General features: G+C 50.7%; 1 protein-coding gene across 3 annotated transcripts in view; it reads left to right on the forward strand.

Moving 5' to 3' along the window:
• USP40 (ubiquitin specific peptidase 40) overlaps positions 1 to 22,870 on the forward strand; it is a 2,045,603-nt gene that overhangs the window by 1,841,950 nt on the left and 180,783 nt on the right. For all 3 annotated transcript variants that reach the window (XM_069616007.1, XM_069616008.1, XM_069616009.1), the window contains one exon: positions 7,296 to 7,391. In XM_069616007.1, the coding sequence (XP_069472108.1) occupies positions 7,296 to 7,391 (96 nt within the window). The remainder of the gene's footprint in view (positions 1 to 7,295; positions 7,392 to 22,870) is intronic.

Genomic DNA, 22,870 nt, shown 5'->3' on the forward strand with positions numbered 1-22,870 from the left:
ACGGCAGGATCTGGTGGATCGCCTCTTCCGACGGTGGGGCAGACCCCAAATCGACCTGTTCTCGACGGCGACGAACACCAAGTGCCGGAGGTTCGCCAGCAGGTTTCCCCAGACGAGGAGCATGGGCGATGCTTTCTCGTTCCCCTGGGAGGGCCTGTTCCTCTACGCGTTCCCTCCTTTGCCTCTGCTAATCCGGCTCATCAACCAGCTCAAGAGGTCACGGTGCAGGATGATCCTCGTCGCACCTGCGTGGCCGAGGCAGATATGGTTCCCGGACTTGCTGGACTTGTCAGCGTCCCCGCCGATCAAGCTGCCGGCGGACGCGGATCTACTCTCCAGGGAAGGAGGCGCCATCCTCCACCACGACCCGAAGTCGCTGAACTTGCAGGCCTGGCTCCTACAGCGCTAGAGTTTGGAGGATACGACATACCGGCCGATTGCAGAGAGGTTCTTGCAAAGGCCAGGGCGTCCTCGACTCTTAAATGCTACGGACACAAATGGAAGAGGTTCTCTGTCTGGTGCCGCGCACAGAAGATTAACCCTCTACGGATTACGGCTCCCCAAGTACTGCCGTACCTGCTGACGCTGGCCAAAGCTGGTCTGGCACACGCGTCCATCAAGATTCATCTTGATGCGATCTCCCGATACACCAGAACCACGGGGCGGACGTCCTTGTGGTCTCATCGTCTGGTGAAAGAGTTCATGAAGGGACTGTTCAGATCGTTCCCGCCGGTGAAGGCTCCGGCCCCGGCGTGGGAGCTCAACGTGGTGCTGACCAAGCTCATGGGACCTCCGTTCGAGCCTCTGCACTCGGCCCCGTTGAAGTTTCTATCGTGGAAAACAGCTTTTCTTGTGGCCATCACCTCCGCACGACGAGTGGGAGAGATCCAGGCCCTTTCCTGCAAGGCCCCGTACTTGACTTTCCACGACACGAGGGTAGTGCTCAGGACGCACCCCTCCTTCATGCCCAAGGTACTGTCGGACTTCCATCTCAACGAACCCTTGGTGTTACCTGTGTTCTTCCCGTCGCCTTCGTCGCCGGCTGAGAGGACTTTGCACTCGCTGGATGTAGCTAGAGCGCTGAAGTTCTACGTGGACCGCACGAAGGGTTTTCGGAAGACGTCACAACTCTTTGTGAACTTTGGACCTGTCAATCAGGGGAAGGCTCTCTCGAAGGCTTCCATCTCCAGATGGCTCTCCGGCTGTATCATGTGCTGTCACCGGTTGGCAAACCGACCGCTGCCTGGCCGTCCGAGAGCCCATTCCACCAGAGCGATCGCAGCTACCACGGCGTTCCTATCTGGTGTGCCCCTGCTGGACATATGCAGGGCTGCTACGTGGAGGTCGACGCACACCTTCACGAAATTCTACTGCGTCGACCGGGATTCCAGGAAGGAGTCCAGGGTCGGCCAAGCAGTGCTGCGCAACCTGTTCGCCTGAGGTGAGCCTGGTGAGGAGGTAAGATGCTTAATGTTGAGTTGATGTGATGCTTGATGTTGAGCCTTTGCCACCTCCCGTGGTTGTGCATGTGTGTACTGCTATGTATTCTTTATTCATGAGCATGTGAATCCATGCCAGACCCCATGCTGGAGAAGGAACAAGTTACTTACCTGTAACTGTTGTTCTCCAGCATGGGTCTGGCATGGATTCACATGCGAACCCTCCCGCCTACCCCTCTGCGGCTCTTCACTTGGTCATACTGCCACTTCACGTGCTTCCAAATCTGAAGATGGCTGCCAGAGGCGGTGCTTAGGTAGAGGGCAGTCATTGGCTGTGGTCAGTATGACGCAGAGACCAGTGATTGGTTGTTACTACGAAAGACAGATCAGAAATGAAACTGATACTGGTTTTTTCTTTACCGAGGATTCCCAGCCTGACGACGGGGAATATTCATGAGCATGTGAATCCATGCCAGACCCATGCTGGAGAACAACAGTTACAGGTAAGTAACTTGTTCCTTCCTCCAACCACCAGAAAAGAACCCTCTTTGGTAGGTAAGAAAGACATATTTTTCTGACCTGATCGAGCCCTGTTTGTCACACCTAGTGGGATACTGGGGAACTATGTGGGCCATGGGTTAGCCACCCACTCCTTGATGTTACTCCTAGAGGAAGCACATGTAGGATCCCTCAATGCTCCCACAGTCTCCCCTCTGGTAACCCTAGGTTTCAGCAACTACTAAGGTCAAGAGCGATCTGTGTATGTGTGTCTCACTGTAGCCTTAGACCACTCTCTCACCCCCTCTGAGTGTAAGCCTTACTCCTCTGCTACCCTACCATGATAATGTTTGGCTAGACATCCGTGTCTTCTCCCTCTAAATGTATAATAAAGTGCCCTCTCAGAACCTACCCCAGGGCTAATATTGAAAATCCATCCTAACGACACTCAACACAAATTTGCCTCAGTTTTCCCCACATGGAGGACTTGCTTCCGATAACAAGGTTGCATTTTCTTAAACATTTGGTCGCCAGAAAATCACCGGGGGATGCCAGATTCAGCTTTCACACGCATGCTCTAGGTTTTCTTTAGGGCATGAAGTAAAGGTCATACCGGTCTTTGGCAGCTGTAATGCTCACTCCAAGGCAGGCAGTAGCCATGAGAATTGATGGCAACATCCAGATTCCCACATGTTCGGGAAGTCCCTTTTTCTCTCTTGTACAATCCCCTTGTACTTTTTTTACTTTTCCAATGCTTTGTCTTGAAGCAACCCTTTTTTTTGTCACTGGTGAAGCTCTTTTTTAAACTTCAATGTTAGCTGCAACTCACTTTGTATGTGCTTCCCACAGTCGTTCTTAAGGCAACTTGCACATGGGTACTGTAAAGTGCCCCCTTTTGTCCCTCAGCTTGTTAATCCTGAAAGTGTATCAGAGTGGCATACTAGTAGTAGCTGTGTACATTTTACTAGGCTGCACTTTGGTGTTGGCTTTTTTATTGCATTGGCAGCCTTTTGCTCCCTGAACAGGAGCATAATGACTGCCATGTGTTTGTCCTTTAACATGACCATTTCATTTTCTTTGTGGTTCTTTACAGGTTCTATGGCAGGGAAACCCATATTTGGCTGTTTTCCTGGTCTGAGTACAGACTCGGGTCGCAACGGTATCCATGAATTAATCTGATCTAGTTTCAGCCGGGTGCGGCTCTGCCAGCCACTTCAATAATCATTGCTAGGTTGACCAGTGAAAGCTGATTGGGTTCCCAAGCTTTGAATGTAGCTTGGACGATGATTTGGAGGGCTGGGGCCACCCGGATCTGCGAGTGTGTATGTGTTTGTGTGTGTGTCCGTGTGTGTCTGTTTGTATTTGGGTAGAGACTGAGCCATTCTATATTAGACCTTTATTGGATCTGTTGCTGAAGTGGCTGAGGGGTCAAAATGGCGCTGAGTACTTATTGCTTGAATATGTGCTGCTTACTTCTCGAAGTTGTGTGCCTCTCAAACCAGAGGAATCCCGTTCAAGCATGAGCATAATTTTATGGAGGGACAAGGGTGTATGTCCCACACCCCCGCGACTTTCGTGGCACACCATTTTGTCCCCATTCATTTGGCAGGGGCACCTTTCCTTTAGATGTCATGTCCCCCCCGACATGTTCAGCAAAGTTACTCCACTACATTCATTCAAGGTGCTTCCTTCAAGTAATCTGCCATGAGCTGTGAGATCCTACTCCCCTTGGATTCTTTCTGCTCCTCTGAAACCCCTGGACTTTGCTGTCCCAACCCAGGGGTGAGTGGGTTGCTCTGCTGGTGAAAACTGAACATCATTGTTGCTGCTCTTTACAAGACCTACTCCACTCCAGGATCCTTCAGGCATGGCCCCTGCTTCGTCCTTCCTCTGAGGGACCATCCTTTGTCCTGCCTGGATAGCTAAAATCTTGACAAGCGCCTAGACTGACCTCTCCTGAAGGGTTAGCAATGTGTCCTCTCACTGCTTCAAGGGGATTCATCAACTAGAGGGTTGCATCTTGGGTGGCAGGCAGGTCCTCTAAACTTGTTCTATCATCTGGACTTCCAGCTCCATTGGGGCTGCATTCAGTCCACTTGGTCTGGAAGCTTTATCGACACTCCTGGAAACCAGATACTAGAACTAACCTCTGCAACATAGTCATGTGGGTCCCATCCAAATATATCTGCAGGAACATCTTGGGGCTGTTCGTTCTCCAAATTAGTCACTAGTGTCCTCTTCTATCCTGTGGTGGGAGGGCTTTGCCTGCAGGCCTTTCTCCCAGGTCTGTACCACGACTTTCTACCTTCATCTCAATGGAGCTGCTATGCAGTCTTCCTCTCCATGGTCTTTGGTTGTCAAACCTGGATCTTGTTCTCCTCTGATGGGCTCTGCCGTTGTCGTTCTGCTGAAGGTTTGCTCTTCTGCACCTCTTTCTGGCCTCTGGCAATGTTTACTTACCTTTTACTATGAGCGGACTAAGGGTGTTGCTATGTTGCAGCTATAGAGTAAATTCTGAACTCTTAAACACAGATACTTGAAAAAATAATATGACTGTCTTTTAAAGACACCATACTATTTTTCATGATTGTAGTGTGTGTGTGTGTGTGTGTGTGTGTGTGTGTGTGTGTGTGTGTGTGTGTGTGTGTGTGTGTGTGTGTGTGTGTGTGTGTGTCAGTCATAATTCATGACCCGTCCATCCGCTTCTAAAAGTAAAAAGACTGCTCTCTCACACTGTCTATGTGAGTGTCGGGCATAACTTAATGGAGAGAAAACTTACACACACAACGTCTTGGTTGATTCCCTCATGTCCTCGCCAGAGAGCTTGTAGAAAATAGTGCTAAGACCACTCGCGCTTACAGGAACAAAGTCTGGCCTTTGGACTCTGTATTGGGTTGACACAGCTGTTCACTGTAATGGATAAAGCAGGCTATAACTCCACTAGGAGCGCACAAAAGCTGCCACTAATCGGTGGAACCTGCCTAGCCATTATAAGACCCTCAAAGGGAAACATGGTGCAATTAGGTACCCTAAACTAGAGGGATTGAAGGTCTCTTATTGTCCTTGAGATACCACAGATGAGGGCTCATCAAAGGAATGATTGGTAAACCAGCCTGGCCATGGGGTTGAAATCAGAAATACTTGGAGCCTTACACCAGAAGTTTTGGATGGGACTTTTGGTCTCACAACAACCTCCCTGCCAAGTTTTCAAGTTCCATGTGTGATACTCCGTGCCAGTCCTGCTGTTTGCTCCTAATTGCATGCTGGAACTTCTAGTTTTGTTTTCTCGTTGCAAGGGTGGGCCCCCAGGTCCCAGCACTGCATTGCGAGAAAAGAAACAGGACTGGTTCAAAGGTTCCTAATGGAACAGGGAAACTTGGCAGCTATGCAACCATTTTGTCCTCTGCCCGCCTCATACCCAGCACTAGACTAGCGGCTTCGGGAATACTATTACAGCTAAGGCATAGTGTGGTTGTTATTGGTGACATGGGGCATGAGTGGTTATGCTTTTTAAAAGGTTGTGTTGCTGTTGTGGGCACATTGTAGCAAGTGCTTTTTACATGTGAGTGACCTTTCCCTTTTCTTGCTGTTTTGTTCTTTCTTGTTAAAAGCAGTGCTGTTCATTCTCTCGGTGTGATACTTCAGCTGCGCCACTCATGAGGTGGATGGGTTACTTTTAGTTATTTAACCAAGTTAGTTATATATCTCGCCTACTGCATTTCCATTTTCTGCTCAAACTTCCAGTGCTATGCTGATGACAACTCATTTTCAGGCTGCCCTCGGCCACCTCCTCTCCCTCCCTCATTTCTGATTGCCTAATTGCCATTCATAATTGGTGTACTGCCAACGATCTTTGTCTAAATGCCAACAAGACTGAGATCCTCCTCATTGGTACACCTTCACCATCCTTTCCCCTTACTCTCTGGGCAGCCCTCCCTTGGCCTCCCTCTTACCCCACCTGCGAGGCCAAGAAACTCAGGCTCATCTTTGACTCCACACTTTCCTTCTCTGCACACATTTCTGACGTCTCTAAAAAGTCAAACTTCTTACTCCACCTCCTCAGAGGTACTCTGCCTTTCCTCTCCTTCCCCCAGAAGCTCACTGTCTCTCAAGCTCTGGTTCTCTCCAGGTTGGACTACTGTAACAGCCTCTTTCTAAATCTACCTGCCTCCACTCTCCGCCCTCTACAACTAATCCAGAACAGGACTGCAAGACTTGTCCTTGGACTCAAGCCCTGGGATCGTATCTCTCCAGCTCTGAAATCCCTTCATTGGCTCCCAGTTGATGAAAGGATTACATTTAAAACCCTCTGCATTGACCACAAGGCTTTCTGGGGCCTGGGTCCAAAATGCCTTCAACTATCCCTCCGCAAATACCTCCCCTCTCAAGCCCTTCGCTCCTCTACCTCTAACTCCCTCAGGGTCAGTCGTTTTTTAAAGAAACGAGCTGGGGGCAGATATCTGTCTTCGGCTGGGGCCTCCCTTTGGAACAGCCTATCGGTCACCTTGAAACTTGAGGAGAACCATCTCCGGTTCCGGAAGCACCTCAAGACCTTCCTCTTTGCTTCTGCCTTTGCCCCTCTTCTCCCCTGCTGACCTGTTTTTCTCTCTTGGCACCTTCGGACCCAGGTACCTGCTCATCCTGCCTCCCTCCTGCACTGCCCCCGGGCCTCCCATTGCACTGGGTTCTGTATCTGTAGCCATACAGTCCCCCACTCTTCCTCTGCACTTATCAGATATACCCTATCTGACTAATCTTGCACTTGCTAGCTGCACTACCACCTTTTCATTGCCTGTATTTATTCATTTATTTAACTTATTCTTTTCTCTCCTCTGGTCTGCACTTTCCACTTCTCCCCCTTCCAGGCACTTTCCCCCTGTTCCCTTCTCCATGCACTTGCACGTTCTTAATGTCACTGGGCCTAGTAAGATCGTTATTTTTATTTTTTGTTCTCCCTTGTTCCCCTCCCTTTGCTTGTTCGCGCTCTGAAACACTTCTGTACGAGCGCGATATAAATAAAATATATCATATCAAAAGATTATATGTAGGCTCCAGGCTTTCTGTAGTGATCTTTATATATTTACTCTATTTTGAGTACTTCGATCTTTACTTTTAGAACCCTGGTGGTAACCGCTCCTCCGTGGTTTTTGATTACTTTTAGTAGTTTACCCTAGTCCTGATGTGTTAGGTGATCTGATACACAGAAGAGTTGTAACTATCGTTTGTTTGTGGTTTAACGCTCAATTTGTTGTACGGTACAGTGACAACTCTCATTGTGAGATGTGATGATCCCACCCAGTGTGAGCTGTGGTGTTCATTTCCATTGTGAGTTGTAATAATATTCTGTCTTCTATATAGACGCAGCAGATTTCCAAGCGTAAGAAGAGGAGAAAATTGGAGTGCCTGCAGAGGGAGCCATACCACCTGAAGGATGGCGACACCATCGGGGTGCAGGTACCGTCACTTCTAAATCTTGTGGCCGCTTAGAGCGAGCAGTAATTAATAAACCGGCCTGAGATGCAGGAATATGCCCTAGCATCCCAGGCACTTGAATAGCGTTCCAATTAGTCAACTCTGTGTCCCACAATGAATGGGCCTTCTGTTTGCAGAGATGTGTGCTTACGGGCAGTAGAATCTTTTCTGCTGTTTTGATATTGATTTTTGATGCAGCAGTGGCACATTAACTGCACCCTAGTTTACAAGTCGAAATTCTTGTTCGGCGGGCACCTTTCTAAGAATGCATGACCAGCTCGGACGACAGTTGGCAGTAAAGCTTTCCTGTCGGTGAATTAGAGCCCAAGTTTGTTTTCCGTTGCTGCTGGCTCTTTACTCTGCAGATAATGCTTTTGGCTTTGAGGCTGCTGGCAGCACTGGTGTCCACTACATCCTGCTGCTACCGGCCGAATAATTACCCTCATTACGAGTTCAACGGTGTGGACAAAAATTGCGCTATTACAGTGGTTACATAGTTTCCACTGCATTACCACACCACCGAACAACAGGTTTGTAGGTAAGGCAGAGGAAAAACCTGCAGCAGAAAGCTGGAGGTATTTCCTCTGCTTTACAGACAATAAAAGGCCTAATCGGCGGAATTACCGATGGTGGTAATTCCACTGAAATCCCCATGGCATCTTATGGACTCCAATGAATGGGAACTAACACCGCCTATTACCTCTTGTAATCTGGCAGTAATTCTGCCAGACCAAGTAGTGGTAAGAGTAAATCTGTTTGGTGTTATCTGAATGGATTTACCACCAAACTTGTAATGAGGCACATTGTGTTTTAGTGGGATACAATAACAGATCTCAAGTTACGCTTGTCAACAAAGTTTTTATTCTTGGTAAATCAGAACATACAGAAGATAAATGATACAGCAATATAACACAGGATTTGCACAGTGACAGAGACAAGGTGGGGTGAGTAAGCAGAAGAGACATGACGCATAGACAAAAGCAGGTACTGCTAAGGGCAGAAGCAAGAGTGCACGTTTTCCCCTTTCTAGCAAGAACGAGTATCCTGTGCTCACAAAGCAGGCACTGTGCTCGTATCGGCATTATATTGGTACCATACTTAACAGATGTTTACAGCAGGGGATGGATCAGTGCCTGTTTTTTTATGCACAAAATAGGTACACCACAGATCGCAGCACTTCCCTCGCACTCACTGAAAAGTGTGCCCTAGACACTGGTAGCACAACCTTCCATCACTCATTCTGGACAGGTTCAGCAAAGGCTCCAGCAGCGCACACTTTGTCACACACAGTGGGTATATTAAATAGAACAGCAACCTAAGCATTTCCCACACACCGAACAGATACAATACAGTAGCAACACACTCTTCACTTTGCAATCCCCTCCTCTACTTTTGCTGCCACTGAGATTTTCAGCCACTCCATCCCTACTTTCCGACTCCCAATAAGATGATCTCAACAAAGGTTGGCATGCACATATGGTGTGTTCATAGAGTAAATATTTTCTGCCACTATTGCTGTTTTTGGAAGAAACATTTACTCTCCTTTTTTATAATGTGTTGTATGTTCACTTCTAGTGAATTGTGTAAACCCACAGATTTATCATTTGAGATATCTCGGGCATTGACAGCTGGCACCGGAATAATTTTCATCAGCATGGAGCATGGTAAACCTTGGCGCAGACACTTATAGACTGGCCACTCCTTGGCTTCATGAGTGACGACGTCCAGCAGACGCATACAGCACATCACACCCAAAAATGTAGTTCTGTTTTTCTGCATGCTCAGCAAGTTGCACTGGGAATGCTCTACTCTTGTTGAATTTCTTCATCTGCATCATTATGCCGGATTCAACTAAAACCTCACAGTTGAAGCGTTACAGGCATTGTACATCCAAAATGTCTTTACTTGACCATGATGCTGCAGACTGCAGTTCCAGTTCGGCCATCGACCCCAAAGCCCCCTGTCAATGTACGGTGAGGGTGGCCCTCGACCATCCTTGTTCAAGTCATGGGGATCACCCCCTCTCGAAGTTGCTTCTCCGAAGAGAGTAAGAGCCATAGACCCAATGCACAAAAAAGATACATCTTTGGAGACGGGAGGTCAAAAATCGCCTTAAAAAGTACTTTAACGGTCCCACTTTTGGTGACTTCTGCCATTCCTCGTCCTCTTAGGGCCAAAAAAAAGAGGAAGCATGATCACATTGGGATGAGTTGAGGAAGATTCCTTAAAAAAATTAAGTGCCCTACCGCTGCCCATATGGCAGAGAAATGGGAGTGTTATCGGCTGAAAATGCTCAATCCTCGATGAAGAGGAGAGGGGACACCATCCTCCCACCCTGAAGTTTGTTAACTTACACTTGGCCTTCGGAGAGCGCTACTTTGAAACTATGCAGGAGGTTTATGAAGAGGAGGGGAACCTATTCCATTTGGTCTATAACCCTTGGGAGCCTCCCAGGAACACATGACAGATGAGCCTGTTCTTATATAACTGGCTACCGATCTTGGAGATGCCAGCGTCCCTGACACCATGATGGATTTAGATATTATGGAGGTCTCCCCTTAGGGTCACTCTAAGGTGGCCTCCGCCACACCATAAAGTGGTCGAGGCTCTGGGGGGGGCCCCCATCTAGGCCCATTTTGCGATACGGCCTCAGACATCCTTGAATAGGGTCTTAAGAAAAAGTCTTACCTTTCAATCTTGCAGTCACCAACTCTGTGTTGAATCTGGCAGGACCCCAACTCCATTATTACTGTGGACAAGGAGCTTATAAAACAGTATATCACTGCTACATTGAATCTGATGTATTTATTCAAGCATGCCACCCGGAAAGTCATGGTCCAGGTGGCTGCTGCAGGAATAAACAAATTAACAAGGGGGTCCTAGGCGTCTCTGCCAGACATTAGTCCTGGTTATGAGAGACTTACCCAGAGTCTTTAGCTCACTTTCATTCACAGAGAAAATATAACCCAAACATATCAGTCTTTGTCCTGCCTTGGGGCAGTCCAGCACCGAAAGTCTAGGTAATTCTCCTCTGAACAAGAGTCCCAACAGCAACCCCAGACAGTCTCAGTCTAGTTGGACCTCATCAGCAGGGTAGAACTGTGCCTATCTAAGAATAGTGAACAAGGGGTTTACGTCTGGATTCCCCTAGTAACTTTGGGTGAAACCCAAAGTTACTTAAATATGCAGATTAACAAGGGGGGGTCCTTGGAGTCCCTCTGCCAGACATTAGTCCTGGTTACAAGAGACTTACCCATATCAGTCTTTGTCCTGCCCTGGGGCAGTCCAGCACCGAATAAACCGAATGCTGCAGGAATAAAGTCAGCTACGTTCTGGATGCCCCCTCTAGTTGAGCGAGTAATTAGCCTCATGCAAAAAGATCTTTGGGGCCAGGAGGTTTGGCCCTCAATGCCATAAATCCATTGTATGCTTGGCCCAACTATACACATGTTTTTTGGTGTCGGAAATGGTGGAACACCTACCAGAAAAGCAGGTTTTAGCACCCTAGTATCAGATAGGAAAGAAGCTATATATCAAGCCTTGCAAGCAGGGTGTCCGTGTCAGCCCTTACCTCTTTAGTCTTGGTATGCTTTGCTGCGAAGAGGTAGGGCCGGTCTTTCCGGGTAGCCACTGTGCAACCCAATTGCTAGAAACAGGTGTGCACCGTGGCCACCCAGAGAGCCAGGTCCCGGGGGAAAAAAAACCTTGAGCGGGAAAAACACTGAAGTGAAGAGAAGCCGCCCAGGTGAGTAGTTGGTCCAAGTAGACTCTTTAGTGATGAGTAGTAGTGGACTCCAATTCCCAGGATGTGTAGCAGTAGACTCCAGTTCCCAGGATGAGAAACGGTGGACTCTGATTCCCAGAATACACTGAGAACGGGTACTGAGCAATGAAGGATTCCAGGGAAGAACACACTTGAGAACGGTGAAGTACCATGTAAGCCGAGCCGAAACCGGCGATCATGCAGCAATAATCAAATCAGACGAAATGCAAGGCACACAGGATTGAGAGGAAGGCGTCCAGAAGAAGGTAAGAAGAAGGCACGGGAGAGATCATGATGGGAGATCGGGAAGGGATGCCCCTAACCCAGCTGTGGCAGCGGGAGAGAGAGAGAGAACGAGAGAGAGAGAGAGAGAACGAGAGAGAGAGAGAGAGAGAAGGAGAGAGAGAACGAACAGGAACCCAAAAGCGAGAAAACGAGGTGAGGATTTGCTGGCAAGAAAACTAGCGTTGCGCAATAAAGGGCAATTGCAACGCAAGGAGTTTCAAAACAGAGTGTGTGTTATTTCTGTACAGCTGGGCGACTGGAGGCACGTATGCGTGGTGGATCTAATCACGCAATACGAACGTAAGAACGCCATCTTGGGATGGGATACAACCCAAAGTTGTTTTAAAAGGTAAATATGGTCATAGAAGCGCCAGGAACGGGAAAGCATGACACAGGGAGGGAGTTTGCAGATTTTGTGGCTTGGGCTATGGGCATCCTGCCCCAAAGGTGTGTATTTGTTAGTTTACCAAAACTGCTTAGAATGTATTCTAGCACAGAAGTGTGTAACAAAGAATAATATGCTCACATTTTAGATTAAACTCTGATAAACTTCTCACCTCAGTGAAGAAATCTCACACCTTGAGGAAAGCTGGACCAAGAAACAATCCGGCTGTTGCAGGCGAAACATGAGTTGGCTTTCTCAGCCTAAATATTTGTTCTTGAATAAGGTGGTTGTTTTTTTTCTCAGAATCCGGTTATAAGATTGATATAGACACATGTAAAAGTAATAGGTGTCTTGTTTACATCTGCCTGTAAACTTTGTGCTATTTGCACATTACATCTATGTATTTTCTATATTTGTTTGTGATGTATGCACTTGCATATATTGGGATCATTGTATCGCTGTTTGTGTCACTCTGGTGCTTTCAGAGACTCACCTCATTTTTTTTTTTTTAAACTTTGTTTTATTAGCAATTTTTTATAATACAACAAAAGGGCTCAAGGCAAATTCAAAAAGATATACAAATAACTGGCCCAACAATCCTCCCCCCCATCCCCGAACAGACCCTCCCCTCCCCTGAAACTTTGACCCAGATGGGTCTCCTTGTTTGGGGAGACGCTGCGGAAGTTTTATTTGTCCGGAGCACGGGAAAAAAGTTGTACGTTGACTACGTTTGTGGCTGTACATCGACCACCATACCCCGGGCCGTGGGCTCCGTTCCCTCCTTCAATGAACGTCCCATCCCCAGGTCTGCTGTACCCCGAACCAGTTCACTTGGAATGTGCCCAACTTGTTATTCATCATTGCCGTTAGCTTGTCCATCAGAAACATGTTCTTGACCTTTTTCAACCAGACCTCCTTCGATGGGGTCTCCGGGCTCTTCCATTTTTGTGCCAAGTCCACCCTCCTCGCCCTCAACATGGTTTCCCACATCCTTGGGTATCTGGATATGTCTGTGTCCTCTGGGGAGAGGCCCAGCAACATTGTTAGGGGGTTCTAGGGGAGCAGTTCCTCAGTGATTTCAGCGATCCAGCCCCGTACCTCTGCCCAATATGTCTGGACTTTCGGGCAGTGCCACCACATGTGACCTCTTGTGCCAACCTGATCACACCCCCTTGGACATGCGGGGGACACTCCCGTGAACATTTTCGCCAACTTCGCAGGATTCCTGTGCCACCCCTGCAAGGTCTTGAAATTGTGTTCTATGTCCGCTGTGAATAAGTTCCCATGGAAAGCTATCTTAAATATCCTTGCCCAGGCGTCCTCAGAGATCTCCTCCCCCGCCAAATCGTTCCAGAAGGTACAGAACCTCCTCCTCTCCCCCAGGTTGGCAGTGCTCAATATTCTATACATCCCTGATACCGCCCCCTTCCTGGAGGTCGCTGTGTCCACGAGTTTTTCGAAGGGGGTCAACTGTCTTTTCAAATTCTGTCCCCGGGATTGGTCGCACAAAATCCCCTTCAGGCGGAGATATTCGAAAATGGAGAGGGTCCCCTGCCCCAGGGCTTCTCTCATTTCCTCATAGGGGCGGAATTCCCCTTCCTTGAACATTTGCCCCGCCCATTCCATCCCCGAGTCGGACCAGGATTGAGCGTTGCGGATCCCCCTGCCTCCCAGTCCGAGGGGGTGACCCCAGAGCGATGACATTGGTGACGGCCATGACGTTAGATGCGCCGTCTGGGGGCTTTCCCGCCAGATCGCCCAGAGGACTCCCAGCGTTGGGTGTGATTTTAGTCTATTCGGAATGAATTTGCTTGGGGCCCACAGGAGGTCCCTGACCTTGAGTGGGTGGGCGTCCATGTCCTCCAAGTACGTCCAATATGTACCCATCCCCTCCTTCATGTGTTCGAGAAGTACGCGCAACTGGGCAGCGCGAAAGTAGAGTTGGAAGTCCGGCAGCCCAAACCCTCCCTCCTCCCTCGGAAGGGTCAGGATTGCTCTTGCTGTCCTCGGGGTCCTACCCTGCCATATGAACTCACGCACCGCATTCTGAAGGACCTTGAAGGTTTTGTCGGGCACACTGGTTGGGAGGGCAGTGAAGAGATATAGTAAGCGCGGGAGTATGTTCATCTTCACCGCCGTCATGCGGCCGTACCAGGACAAGATCATTGACCCCCATCTCCTCAGATCCGCAGTGACCCTTGCCATTACGGGGTCATAGTTAGCTAGGGCGAGGCTGGAGAGGTCCCGGGTGAGGAGGACGCCCAGGTATCAGATGGAAGCCCTCCCCACTTTTATCCCTCCCAGGTTGGTCAGGGGGTCCAGGGTCGGGTCCCTCGTTCTCATGGGGAGCAGGACTGATTTAGAGGCATTGATCTTGAGCCCTGAGAGGTGACCATATGCAGCCATCAGGGACATGAGGGGGGGGGTGCGAGGATCCCGGGTCGACCAGGTAGGCCAGGATGTCATCGGCGAACAGGGAGAGTTTAAATTCTACTTCGCCTCTCTGGATCCCCTTGATATCTGGGTGTGCTCTGACCGCTATGGCCAGGGGTTCCATGGTGAGGACATAGATGAGGGGGGAGAGCGGGCAACCCTGCCGCGTTCCCCGCGAGAGGGGGAGAGGCCCTGACAGCCTGCCATTCACCTGAACCCTGGCCTTTGGAGCCCTATATAGCGCCACCACGCAACCCATGATTTGTGACCCGAAGCCCATTTTCTGGAGGGGGGAGTTCCATGAATCTCCACTCCACCCTGTCGAATGCCTTTTCTGAGTCGAGCGTCAAGACGCACGCGTCTAGGTCCGACACCTGGGCGTAGTGGAACAAGTCTATGGTTTTTCGGATATTGTCAGAGCCCTGTCTCCCCCTAATGAACCCCACCTGGTCTCCGTGGACCAGCTTCAGAAGGATCCCCTCCATTCGCCCCCCGATCACCTTGGCCAGGATCTTTACATCGGTGTTCAGCAAGGAAATTGGGCGGTAGGAGGAGCACTCCGAGGGGTCCCTACCGTCCTTGGGGAGCACCACTATTATCGCCTCCATCATGGAGTCCGGGAGGGGTCCCCCTTCCAGCACTGGATTGAATACCCTAACCAAGTAGGGGGATAGGGTTGAGCAGAACCTCTTGTAAAAATAGACCGAGTAGCCGTCCTCGCCGGGGAAGTACCCCCTTTCATCCCTCTGATCACGCGCTCCACCTCATCCTCCGTCACCGGGCCCTCCAACCTCTCCGCCGTCTCCCTTGATAGGGCCGGGATCTGAATTAAGTTCAAGAACCCCTCAATCTCCGCCTCCCTCCCGTTAAATTCGGACGAGTATAATTTCTCATAGTATTGGCGGAAGGCCTCCCCAATGTGGGTTGTGTCGTAACCTATCCCCCCCCCCTCGCTCCTTACTGCTTTCACTAACCTGCTTCTCTGTACCTCCCTCAGCTTCCAAGCTAAAATCCTGTCCGCCCTGTCCCCTTTTTCATAATACTTTTGTTTGACCAATTGAAGGCTTCTCTCTGTCTGGTGGAGGAGGAGGTCGCTCAGCTGGAGTCTACAGTCCTCCAGGGCGGCCACCTGGCCTCGGTCCAAGGGGACCGTGGGGAGCCCCCCCGGTTGGAGTTGGGCTATTTTCTCCCTCAGTAGTCTTTCCTCGGCCTCCCTCTCCCTCTTTTTCTGGGCTCCCATTTTGATCAGGACTCCTCGTAGAGTGGCCTTAAAGGCATCCCATAGGGTATGTACACCTACCTCCCCATTATCGTTAAGGTTAAAGAAATCCGTGATGGCCTCAAGAACTTCCTGAGCTAGTACCTCGTCCTTTAACAGGGAGTCGTTGCACTTCCACCTCCCCCTGCGTTCGCTTAATCCTCCCCTTGCTAACGTGATTCGGACCAGGTCGTGGTCGGACCAGGGAATGGGGTCAACCCTATGGCCTGAGGTAATTGGGTGCAGGATCTCGTCCACCAAGATATAATCTATCCTGGAGAACGATGCGTGGGTGGCTGAGTAATATGTGAAGGGGGGGTGTTCGTTCTGGGGATCGGGATCGTGTCCATCAGTCCCAAGTCTAGATTAACCCCTTGGAAGTTATGCGCCATGATCTCGTCTGATGCCCTGGAGGGCTGCGGGCCTGTGCGTTTTTTGTCCCGGGTTGGGTCCAGGACCATGTTGAAGTCCCCCCCCCCCCACCACCACCACCGAACCATGAACAAAGTGCTTGAGTTTGTCCCCTACCTTTTCCCAAAATAGGGTTTGGCCTTCGTTTGGGGCATAGATTACAGCTAGGGTGAGCGGGGCCCCCTGAAGGGACCCCCGTAACATCAGGTAGCGGCCCTCTGGGTCTTTCAGCGTGGCCTCGTTCTCGAAGCCTGTATTCCTCGATACTAAGATGGCAACCCCTCTCTTTTTGCCTTTATGGGAAGCACTGAAGACCTCCCCTATTCCTCCTCCCCGCATTTTGGGCTCGTTACCCCGCGGCCAATGAGTCTCTTGCACAAAGAGGAAGTCGAGGTTGGCCCTTCTAAATTCCCTGCAGACCAGGGATCTCTTCGTGGGGGTGTTTAAGCCCCGTACATTTAGGGAGCCCACACCCAGGGGGGGGCAGACTGTCAGCCATTATGTAAGACGACTTCTCTCTCCGTCAACGTACTCAACATGCTCTTCCTGGCGTGCTCCCTTGGTTCGACTTTTCGTCCCCCGACTTCCCCCTCCCCTTCCCTCCGGGTGGGCCAAGAACAAAACCCCAACTGCCCCCCTTCCCTAAACCGTAACTGAACAACCCCAACTTCGTGTCCCCCCTCCCCGGCGTCCGGCCAAATAGTTCTGCCATCCCTGGCTACTGGCCGAACCACCAGCTTACCCGCTGCAGCCGGGCATTCTGTGGAAAGCGTGTTTCTGTGAGCCCCCCTCCCTCCTAGCCGTGCCGTCCCCCACATGGCTCCCCCATACTTGCTGTTCGTAGGGACGCTGTTAATGGTGAATCCGCTGGCTTTTCTGTGTATCCCACATGACTCGGTGGGTTTCCCAAGGTCTCAATCCTCGGGATCGTTCCGCTCCCCCTCCTTGACTGGTGATGGGGTATTCATTTTCCTATATTTCCTTGCGCCAGTTTTACGTCTCCTGTCCTTCGACGGGCCCGGGCTCCCCGGGGTGTCCCTCCCCGGTCCGGACGGGGCCCTCCTGGGGTCCAAGTCCACAACGTAGTCCTGGATGGCTACTCGTATGTCATCTTCCGTGGTCAGGGTTGACCGCTGGCCCATGTACTCAAAGGTCAAAGAGAAGGGGTAGCGGACCCCCTTTTATTTCAGCAGGAGTTTTAGTGGGCGACACATCCTGTGTTTGGCCAGGGTGTAGGCGGAGAGATCTTGGTAGATTGAAATCTGAGGGTTGTTATAGGTGATCTCCAGAGCCTTCCTGGCTTCCTCCAACACCTTTGTTTTTTCGGAGTAACAGTGGAACCGGACCAGGATAGAACGGGGGCCCCCCCCGCTCTCCCCCCAGCTCTGTGCACTCTATTGAACGTGGGTTCCGTGGTCATTTCTTCGGCAAAGAGGAGGGTGATGTCTCTCACCGCGCGGGTAATGTCTCTCTCCGTTTCCCCATCCTGTTCCGGTACCCCAAAAATTCTGAGATTGTTCCTCCTTTCCCTATTTTCGAAGTCGTCCATCTGCCTGGACCCTTCCTCCTCCCTTTTCTCCAGGGCCGCTATCCTCAGTCCTAGATCCATCTCTAGGGACGTCGATGATGTCTGGTTGGCCTCAACCTGCAACAATCTGTCTTCGACCTTGTCCACTCTTTGATCTATTTTTTCGAATTTCTGGGCAATGTCTGATCGCATGTCCCTGATCTCCTGTAATATGGAGGTGAAGCCTCTTTCAATGGCGGACGTGGGGGGACCTGGGGTCTCCGACTGCAAGTCCCTTGGGGGGGCTTGGGCTTCTCTTGCTGGACGCCATCTCCTGAAAGCGGAATTCCTGTAGGGTTAGCCGCCAGTCCATCGGGCTTCCCCCCTGGGTTAGCCAGTGGTTCCCCCCCCCCCCTGGGGCTCTCAGATCGGGGGCGTGATGGTGGATGGGGAGGGGTCCCCCGGGCGAGGCGCGACCTTCCCTTACCGTCGTGTGCTGCTGCAGGGGGTTTTCACCGGGTGGGCACACGCCCCACCGTCTCCAGGCGGGGGCCACGCACCCGGCCCGGAGGGGCCACCGTACGCTTAGGCTGCCGCTAGTGTTTATGGGCCACAGGATACGTTGGCTCCCCCCCTCAAATCACCACACCTCCGTCCCCAAGTGTGGGGGGAAACAATGTCGTCCCCGGGCGGGCACACGCCCCACCAAGGTCTGGCGGGGGCCTCGCTCCTGGGGACCGTGCGTAGCTGCCAATCGATCGATCCGGTCCCCGCGATCCGCCCCGGTCCCCGACTGCGGGACCAAGTGCTCGATCGGGTTGAGAGATCCGTCGAGGAAGGCGGGAGAGGAGGTCGCCCCCTCCGTGTGCACGCGGCCTCCCTGGGGCTCTTCCACGCTTCTTCGGCGCTGCGGTCGCCGAGGCTTGGAGCGGCCTAGTCCCCGCCTGGCACTGCGGGTCTCGTTCTCGCTGGTCCCGGGGGCCCCGAGCGTCGCTCCTTCGCTCGTTGGGTGGCCGGGAGGTTCCTCGCGCTCCTCCGTCCTGCTTTGTCCACCTGGGAGGCTTCGGGGGGGCTCAATCCCCTGCTACAGCCCAGCTACGGCGGGAGCAGCACAATCAGGCAGCCATTGCCTGCGCACCCCCTGGTGGCCTCCTGACTCACCTCATTTTATGAAATTTGACGCCATTGTATTTAGGATGAAGATTGGAGGGATGAAATATATTTCTGAGGCTTGTGGAATCTGCTTAGATCACATGCTGTGCATAGGCCGACATCTAGTGGAAGCTGCAGAGTATTACAGTTTGTTTTTCAAAACTCTAAAATGGATGTCGAACTAGGGCGTACCTGTAATACTATCGCTAGTGTGACGTCCAATGTACCCATGATCCCTCACGCGTGTAGGACCCTCAGATTGTTTTTTTCCGCCATACTTGTCGGAAGCATATCGCGGAGTTCCCTTGGCTTTAGCCAATTACCAATTATTATTAAATGTCCCCGTTTCTCCCACACTACGTCGAAGGATAGACATCAGTGACTCGTGATTGAGGAAATCGGCCGTCGAGACTACACAACAGACTTTCGGCCTCGGAATGCCTCTGGCCTCGGCCCGGGCCTTGGAATTCCTCTGGCCTCGGCCCGGGCCTCGGAATTCCTCTGGCCTCGGCCCTGTTCAAGTAGGGAGAGTGGGGGGTGGTCATACACTTGTTTCCTATATATACCCACCGGCTGCCAATTAGTGTCATATGGAGAGTATTCCCTTTAAATTCTCCCCAAAGTGTAACAGGAAGTTTCCCCTGGGTAAACGAACACAATACGTGTAACCTGTGTCTCCCACGAGACCATCCCGAGGCTACCTGTAGAGCTTGAAAGCTCTTCAAGCCCAATACACTCAAGGACCGCTTGACGAAGCGCTGGGCCCACTAAGCCAGGCAGCTAGAGGCCATGGACGCTGTGGGATCCTTCAGCGATGGCAGCAACGCTGCCTTATCAGACGGCGAGGGCACAGGGGTGACTTCAGACATCCACGCGCTAGCGCCCGACCTCAGAGGACTGACCGGCCTCAGTTATGGGGACAACACCCGGCAGCAAAAGCGCCACACACACCACTTCCACTAAGCACATTAGCCCCAGCTGTCATTCGACACGCATGTCGAGTGATCGGCAACAGAAGGCACCTAGAGAGCGGTCCGCTGATTCGATGTCCTCTGGGAATTCCCGGTCACGTTCGCCTCACGGCAAACAACAACCGTCCACGGTTGATAAAGGTGCCATACCACCAAAGGTCATTGAGGCCCGATCGACAGAAGACGAATCCAATCTCTTCCCTCAAGTAGCACATTCGACGTCTACTTCCGAGATTCAACGCCCCTCTTCCAAGACTTTCGAATCTTGTACCACCACCTCCGAATCTAGGTGCCAGGTGCCGAAACCCTCAGAAAAACCTAATGGTTCAGGAAAACACTACTCTAGTCATGGGAAGGGTGAAAAACAACATAAAAAGACCTCAGAACACCAGGTTCAAAGGGAAAAACAAAAACACCCTAAATCTTTAGAGAAATCCAAGGTCCCTGACCCTGTCACTAAGGCAAAGATTGTTCCTCCCACTCCTCATGATATGGGCGTGGATGAGGAACCACAGCAAGGGAGAATTATTCCCAGTTCCAAAGAATGGAACTCAGAGGACATTGATAGGGTAATGAGGAGAATGTCCTTTTTTGTAGACTTCTATGAAAAGGACCCTAATTATTTCCAGAGCTATCAAAACACACCAGCTACCTCTGCCCCCTCGGGATCCAAGGACTCTCAACCTCCTACTAAGAGGCTCCGTTCTGAGACTCCAGTGCAGCCATGTGTTTCAGGCCCTTTTATAATTCAGCCCTACCATTCAGAGGAATATGGTGAGGACACAGAAACTCAGATGCTGGACGACCAGACAGGGGTTGATTACTATGGGGATGATGAGGACCAGGAAGAGGAAGATGAGGCGGAAGCCTACAATCTTGACTACCCTATTCCGAAGGATCCCCCAGTGAATGACTCACTGGTTGATTATCAACCACTACTCAATGAGGTACTAGCCAAGGCTGCAGCCCATTTTCAGATAGACACACAGGGTGTCCAAGAAGATAGGGACTTTGCAGAAGAAATCTTAGGGGACAGGAGAGCCGTTGCCTAAGCTATTCCCATATTAAAATCAGTCCAGTACAGAATAGATCCCTCGCTGGTAACCCCTAATGTTACTTGTGCGGTTAATCCACAAGTAGAAATATTATTTTGGGCCGCTCCCTCTGATCCCTTGTACATAAGGGGTCAGTTAAAACCTGACACGTTGGTAGTAACAACCACCAGAAAGAGGGCGGGCAGACCACTAGCTTCTTCAGAAGCACACCCCGATAAAGAAAGCAAGAGAATATATGCTCTGGGGAGGAAGGTGGCATCCACATCAGCATATCAGGCCTGCATTGCTAACGCGACCAGTCTGTTAGTAAGCTATAACTGCCACCAGTGGGAACAAGTAGCTGCTTTAATAGCCTCTGCACATGAACCACTAAAGGGACAGTTGACCCAAATTGCATCAGACGGTAGATCTGTGTCCGGATGCATCCTCAAAACAAACTTCGATGCTGCAGACAATGCAGGAAGATTGATAGCAGAAGCCACAGTAATAACACGCCATGCTTGGTTAAGACGGTCCGGGTTCAAGCTCGAGACCCAAGCCACCCTCATAGACATGCCAGTAGAGCCAAACGTCCTATTTGGTAAAGCAGTGGAAGAGGCATTAAAGACGGCTAAGGACGAATACAAGACCTTAAAATCTCTCAGCCAATTGACAAATAAGGGGAAATAATAATTTTCGTCGCTTTCGCGGCCAAAACTCCCAGAGAGGTTCCAATTACTGACAGAATCAAGGAACATCGTGGGGCAACAATCAGTTCCAGCCTACACAAGGTTTCCCCAGAGGTCAGCGCAGGGGCTGCACTAGGGGTAGAGGCAGCCCCGTTAGACATGGTATGCCACCCAATAAACAGTGAACTTCCGCTCCGGGTCCCTTCCCATGCATCCCCAGTAGGGGGGCGCATTTCCACCTTCAGCCACGCATGGGAAGGGATCACTTTGGACAGATGGGTGCTGTCCACAGTGTCTGCAGGATACTGCATAGAGCTACTAGAACGCCTCCTCAACCATCCTCCAAGACAGAAATTACACTCCTTGGAGCACCAGAAAATCCTCCTTGAGGAGATCGCAATTCTACTTGCAAAGGACGCAATAGAACCTGTCCCGGGCAACCAGGTAAACCAGGGTATTTATTCAACCTCCTTCCTTGTGCCAAAAAAAGATCTAACGATGTGCCCGGTATTAGACTTATGCCCTGCAAACAAGTATGTCAAGCCACAAAAATCTGCATGACTACACTCCAAGAGGTAATCCCCCTACTAAAAAAGGGGGATTAGATGCCTATTTCCATGTTCCCAGCGAACAGAAGATTCTTGCGTTTCAAGATAGACGGCCAGCACTACCAGTTCATGGTGCTACCCTTCGGAATAGCCTCAGCGCCTATGGTATTCACCAAGGTACTGGCGGTGGTGGCGGTGCACCTACGCAGGGAGGCAATCCCGGGGTACCCTTACCTGTACGACTGGATCATCACAGGGGAAACCCCCGTAATTTACAGATTAAACATCCAAAGAACTATCGACCTCCTCTTCCAATTGGGCTTCTCAATCAACAAGAAAAAATCAAGCCTGGTGCCGAGCACCTCAAAACAGTTTCTAGGAGCTGCCCTAACACTCAAGAGGGGTTGGTCTTTCCATCAGAGGAAAGAATTCGAAATCTGTTGCTGCAAATTCCTCAATATCAGTACAGTCGCCAAATAAGGGTACACAAAGCAGTGTGTTTGCTAGGCATGATGGCATCTTGTATTTACCTGGTTACCCACGCGCGCCTGCGACCCATGCAGGAATGGTTGACGAAACAGTGGTCTCAAGCAAGTGATCAGTGGGATGATCTCGTGGTCGTTTCGCCAACACTAGTACAGAGTCTTCGCTGGTGGACAAGAGAGAATCTTACAAAGGGGGAAACCCTTTTACGATCCAGACATACAGGCCGTTGTCACAACAGACGCCTCCCTGGCAGAGTGGGGAGCTCACTACATTCACCACACAGCTCAGGGTCTCTGGTCCCACACAGTGGCTCAGTCTTTAGAGTGCTTTGGGCATTCGAACCCCTCCTATCCAACCTGTCAGTGCAAATCCTAACAGACAGCACAACGGCGATGCTTTACTTAAACAAACAAGGGGGCACTCGTTCGCCAAATCTGTCCAAGCTTGCCCAGAAAATTTGGAAATGGTCACTCAGACGGAAGATTTACCTGTCATCCCAACATGTTCCAGGGGATCTCAATTCACAAGCTGACGCTCTG

Source organism: Ambystoma mexicanum, chromosome 9, assembly GCF_040938575.1.
Source record: "Ambystoma mexicanum isolate Mex_15411 chromosome 9, UKY_AmexF1_1, whole genome shotgun sequence".
NCBI classification, from domain to species: Eukaryota; Metazoa; Chordata; class Amphibia; order Caudata; family Ambystomatidae; genus Ambystoma; species Ambystoma mexicanum.